Raw genomic sequence first — 5907 nt, 5'->3', positions numbered from 1 at the left:
TGACGTTGGGCCAACGTTGGCACGCTGAGCAAAAAGCCGTTGGGCCAACGTTAGCTGTCTGACGTTGGGCCAACGTTGGCAATATGACGTTGGGCCAACGTTGGCACGCTGAGCAAAAAGCCGTTGGGCCAACGTTGGCTGTCAGACGTTGGGCCAACGTTGGCAATATGACGTTGGGCCAACGTTGGCGCTCTGAGCAAAAATCCGTTGGGCCAACGTTGGCAAAATGACGTTGGGCCAACGTTGGCCCGCCGAGCAAAAATTCGTTGGGCCAACGTTGTCAATATGACGTTGGGCCAACGTTGGCCCGCCGAGAAAAAATTCGTTGGGCCAACGTTGGCCTGTCGAGCAAAAATCCGTTGGGCCAACGTTGGCCTGCCGAGCAAAAAAATGTTGGGCCAACGTTGGCCTAACGTCAGCATGTTATCTGGGTACTATTGACTGGTCAATATCTGGCAGGCATAATGGTATATGTATTTAATGCATGCAGGACACCACCCGAGTCAAGCCATACGTCGAGATCGGCCGCATCTTGGTTACTGAGGAGATGACCCCTGAGGGTGCGACCCCTGACACGGGCGATCAGGAGTTTTACCTCACCTCTACGACGCCCCCGCCTGACGGTACTACATCTATCTTGGTTAATTTTTTACTTAACCGTGTTGATTCAAAACGTACTGCTGACGTTTCGCCTCCTATCAGGAGGCATTGACTGAAGTTATCAGATTTGACCACCAGATGGTGTAGTAGTCAAAGCTTGGTCAACACGTGACTTAGTCTGTACCCCCCTCGTCACGGTTGATGTTCGGGGTCTTGCGGATCCAGATGGCCGCCTTAATCCAGCGCCTGATTTTGATTGGCTCGCGATCGATGATTTTCGAATTTGCCTCCTGTGAAACGTCAGCAGTACGTTTTGAATCAACACGGTTGAGTAAAAATTTACCAAGATAGATCTATTATTCTACCAACTGGATGAACTTATTTAACGAGGTACTACATCTATCGTGCACAGTAACAATTAATGTCAGGGCTGAGCGAATTCCTAAGGAGGAGCGCAATATTTCGTGACTCGGCTGAGTTATATGGGCAGGGAGAGGTACAGCTCAGAGTCTTCGTGCGCAATGTGGCCAGGTTTGGGTGTGATATGAGAGTTTTATCGGACATGTCGATTCACACTTACTATATAGTGTCTTCCAAATGAAGTTAATATCAAGCTTTTATTGTATTTTCGCTTAAATTTATGGGGAGGCTGCCCCTTCTCCACCTAAGACTATGGCCCTGCTTGCATCTAGCAGTGGAGCCAGATTATTGAGTATATCCAAGCACAGGAAGATTTACGTCAGTAAGAAGGGACCCTCGTGTAACTCGTGTCTCGTCCGATCGCCTCATGTAACATCCCTCGCTCAGAATGCTCTCGGTTGGTATTTAAAAATACCGACACATGCAGCATTACGTATAGTTCGTCCCAGCAGAATTCATGAAGTCACGTTGCCGAAACGTGCTGCTAAGTAAAATTTGTCGTGTTTCGTTCTTTACAGATGATGATGAGGATGAGGAGGAGGAGGAGGAGGAGGAGGAGGAAGAGGAGGACACGCCCCCCGTGGTGCTTCCTATTCCGAAGAATGAGACCGACATAACGGGAGGCGAGATCATGGATGGCGAACGAGGCTGCGGAGTGCTGACCTCTGGTGGCTCGATGTACATGTACAAGGTATATGAGCGTGAATTAATCTATCCGCGCTATATACTGAGAAAACCACGTTCCATTGAATATAGTTGCAAGATTGGTCAAGCCAACTCATATACTCAAACAGTTCATATGTGTTTTGCACGTACATACTAAATTGTCAACTAGCAGCATTTCGATGCTGAACATTGATTTTGTAAATGTCCGATGGCGACTAAAACTGTCTGGAACTGCCTGCTTATCTCGCTAGGCTGATACGTCACTTCAGAAGTTTGTATTCATGCAGTACCTACCAAAGTGTTTAAGAGAATGAAAAAATGTCGAAGCATACAAACTGTATGTCGGTCCATACAAACTGTATAGGTCTCGCGCATCTACATGTGGTTTGCTAGTAGGTAGAACATGAGTAAGTATCCTAATAATGAGTAATAATTAATAAGAATGATTAATAATAATAATAAGTAATAATTACTAGTAAGTAATAATAGTAAGTAAAAATGAGTACTAATAAGTACGTCTATATCTTTCTGCGTGTGGTTTGCAGGCCGGGGTGAGGCAGCTAACCACACCTGTCATCGACACGACCTTCCTCACCCACCTGCAGTTCTACCTGCGTGTGGGGGGCGGGGACGAGCGTTTCTGCAACAACGCGACCGGTCGCGACGAATCGATCGTGCTGCAGTACACGAACGATGCTGGCGCCACCTGGAATCTACTGGAGGAACTTCCACCTGAGGCTTACAGAAATGAGCGGTGACCACATATGGTTTTTTATTGTTTGTTTGTTTATTTGTTTGTGTGTTAGTGTGAGTGTTCTAGTGATTCTTATTATAAGTTTCTTTATGTCGTTGTTCTTGCATGCTTATATGTGAATGTTTCAGCTTTTCCCACTGTTGCTGTATATTCGTGCATATGTTTGAGATGTTCTTATTGTTCCTGTCTGTTAACGTGGATGGTTCGAGAGGGTCTGTTGTTCCTGTACTTTTGTACGTGTTTTAGTTGTCCCCATTGCTGCTGGATGTTTGTGCGGGTGCAGCTGCCGAAGGAAGCAAAGATGAAGACATCGTTGTTCCGCTGGTGGCAGCGAAAGGCGTGTTTGAGATGTTCCTATTGTTCCTGTATGTACGCATGGATTGTTTGAAAGGGTCTGTTGCTCCTGTATTTGTGTACAGGTGTTTTAGTTCTCCCTGTTGCTGCTGTAGGTTTGTGCGAGTTCAGCTGCCGAAGGAAGCAAAGACGAAGACGTCGTTGTTTCGCTGGTGGCAGCCGGATCACAGTGGAGCGGGCATGGACCAGTGGGCAATGAACGACATCTCCGTGCAAGATGACGGATCGATGAGGAAGATGGAGGACGACCTAGAGGTGCCGCAGCGCAGACATATTATCATAGCAGAGATATGACATAACAGACATGTGACCTAGCAGTCAGTCATATATATCATAGCAGACGTATATCTAGCTTCACCGTGTGGCCTACATCTGATGGTGGTGCATGGTTGCAGGCTTGGTGGATAATGTACTTTATAACCGCGTACTTTATAATTTTTCCAGGGGATGACTGACTCAATGACCGTATGGTCTTTTCGCCATCCCTTCGCTGTATTGTTTATTATCCACTTTGTTAAAATTAATGTACTTATTTAGTTATTATATTGGTATCTATTACTAATAGTAACTATTATTATTATTAAATTATTTATCTTTTATTATATTAGTTAAAATACTAATATTGAAAGCGATAAATAAAATTGTTATATCTTATATCTTATGTGCGGGAGCTTGTGAGGGCGGGGTGTTACGACACGTGACGACGTATTGTGCTTGCAGGATGAACCGAACGAGGCGTGGCTGGCGCACTCTCCTCATGCGAGTGCTGAGTACTGTGGCAGCAACCACAGCACGCTCGTGCTCTCCTCCCTCAAGAACCGATTCATCGTCACCAAGGACATCACGCTGAAGAATGGCGACGTCATTCAGTTCAAGGTACGATATTCTCTCTACAGGTGGCAACATGCGTAGGAGGCTTGACCGTTATCTTCTGTATTGTGCCACTCATGCAATTACGTTCTCAGTGAACATTAGTTGTATAAAGCATCTATGATCGCGGTCTGAGTGAAGTAGCCACTAGCTGACGGGGGTGACTAAATGCCGGGTCATCCATGTTATGCCACGGTTCGCGGCAGGTAGATATGTGCAGGGGTTAATAATGGAAAATTTGCCATTATTATTGAATAATTTCAACTATTGAATAATTTCATTATCGAATAATAACAAATTTTGTCGTTATTAACCCCTGATGTGTGATCAGGAGTACATACTTGCGAAACGTGTGTCTGTATATCCGACGTCATTCAAGTGACCTCTATACGTACTCGCAGATTGCCGTTGGCTGTCGAACCACGGCCGCTCTTGCGTGTGAGACCCCCGTACTGCTGCAGTACTCAGCAGACTCTGGCACCACCTGGCTGTCCGTGCTGGAGACATGTCAGGCGGGGTCCGGATGTCAAGCCGGAGCGTCGGAGAGCTCAGTCTACTACCCGGCGACGCACGCCGGCTGGACGACCATCGTCGTCGAGGTGCCTAGGACCATAGTTAACAGGTATACACAGACAGACTAGTCCTCATACAGATGCACGCACGCACGCACGCACGCACGCACGCACGCACGCACGCACGCATGCACGCATGCACGTACACACACACAACAGGGCCGTAGCTAGAGGGAGGGAGGGCAAATAGAGTATTTGCGCCTCAGAAAAAAATTGATGCAATACACGGTCAATGGCGGTCACCTTCCCCCGGAGCACACCAAACACGTGGCTCTGCCCCCAGGCTAAATGGGTTAGCTGCACTACTGCACAGACACGCATCCAAACGTAAATATAATTAATCCTGCACAACATGATCTGATGTACATTTTAAATTTTATAAACAACAGAATTATCTATTATGCTCCTTCACACATACAAGCAACTCTTGCGAATTAATTAATGAATTGATTGTGGTAGAAATAAAGGAGGCTGCTAGGCTAGTTGCACATATCCCAGCCCCGTGTGTCGTGCTTGCGTGCTTCTACATTGCGTCTTGTCTTCTTCTACAGGAGGATTCAGCTGCGCTGGTGGCAGAAGGATGTCGGACGTATAAGCACCTTCGCCCTGAGTGATGTCTACATCGGCCCTGCCTGCAGGGGGCGCTGTAGTGGCCATGGTCTCTGTAAGCAGCGCAGGTGCGTCTGCGAACCAGGATATTCAGGTGAGAAAGATCTCTATATATATATATGTGTGTACAGTTAACTCTCCAAATTCCGAATTCCCTCAAAACCGAATCTCACGTTGAAACAGGCGAAAACAAGAACCACATTTATTTCGACTCTCTGCCACCAGGTCGCGCCTGTCAGCGATCCAACATCATCAGACCGACTTCGCTGCTGGAGAGCTTTGATGAGCGCGGCGGCTACGGCAGCATCTGGGATAGAGTGCACGGTGCCGAGATCAACAACCATTGTGGCGTGCTCGTCGGCGGCAAGGCGATGTGGTTCGGACAGGCAGGAGCACGGCTCCTTCAGACTGTGGAGCTTAACACCTTACCGGCCAGGTATGGAGGTAGAACCGACACGGTCTGCATGTATTCATGTAGCCTGCTAGGTGTCGTGTGGTGTGTCACGCTGGTTTCATTATTATATATATATATCAGAAGTAGATAATAGGGAATTCCTATTATCTAGGGAATTCCTATTATCTAGGGGATTCCCTATTATCTACTTCTGATATATATATATATATATATATATCGTTTAGATTTTATATATTTATAGGTATTATATATTTTTTCGTGTGCTCTGTCTCTTTCTGTCTTCTCTTTCGCCTTCTTGCACTTGCTCCATCGCACATCACCCACACACATACACTCTCTCTACTCACTTTCCATCTCTCCTCTCCCTCACCTTCTCCCTCTCTATTTCTTAATCAATTCCTCCTCAACTGTTTCGCCTCTTTATCCCCCCTCTCTCTCTCTCTCTCTCACACAAACACACATGCGCTCTCTCTCTCTACTCACTTTCCGCATCTCTCCTCTCTCCCTCACCGTCTCCTTCTCTATTTCTTAATCAAACCTTCCTCAGCTGCATTCTTCCTCGTGTGTGTGTGTGTCGCAGGGAAAAAAATATAATTTATTTTTCGGGGGCTACTTTTCAAGCTCGCGTGCATGAAAATAGCACTCTA

The 5907-nt window shown here is 46.5% G+C and overlaps 1 protein-coding gene across 1 annotated transcript in view; it reads left to right on the top strand.

Annotated features, from left to right (window-relative positions):
• The window catches only part of LOC106808781 (reelin-like), a 50271-nt gene that overhangs the window by 12222 nt on the left and 32142 nt on the right, over window positions 1–5907 (top strand). Inside the window, exons 4-11 of the mRNA XM_014811632.1 lie at window positions 491–623; window positions 1539–1711; window positions 2232–2440; window positions 2890–3049; window positions 3515–3670; window positions 4066–4286; window positions 4788–4939; window positions 5071–5289. Of these exons, the coding sequence (XP_014667118.1) occupies window positions 491–623; window positions 1539–1711; window positions 2232–2440; window positions 2890–3049; window positions 3515–3670; window positions 4066–4286; window positions 4788–4939; window positions 5071–5289 (1423 nt within the window). The remainder of the gene's footprint in view (window positions 1–490; window positions 624–1538; window positions 1712–2231; window positions 2441–2889; window positions 3050–3514; window positions 3671–4065; window positions 4287–4787; window positions 4940–5070; window positions 5290–5907) is intronic.

Source organism: Priapulus caudatus, unplaced genomic scaffold (genome assembly GCF_000485595.1).
Source record: "Priapulus caudatus unplaced genomic scaffold, Priapulus_caudatus-5.0.1 Scaffold304, whole genome shotgun sequence".
Lineage (NCBI taxonomy): Eukaryota > Metazoa > Priapulida > Priapulimorpha > Priapulimorphida > Priapulidae > Priapulus > Priapulus caudatus.
The sequence above is the reverse complement of the archived record's forward strand: the minus strand, read 5'-3'. Positions and strand labels throughout refer to the sequence as shown.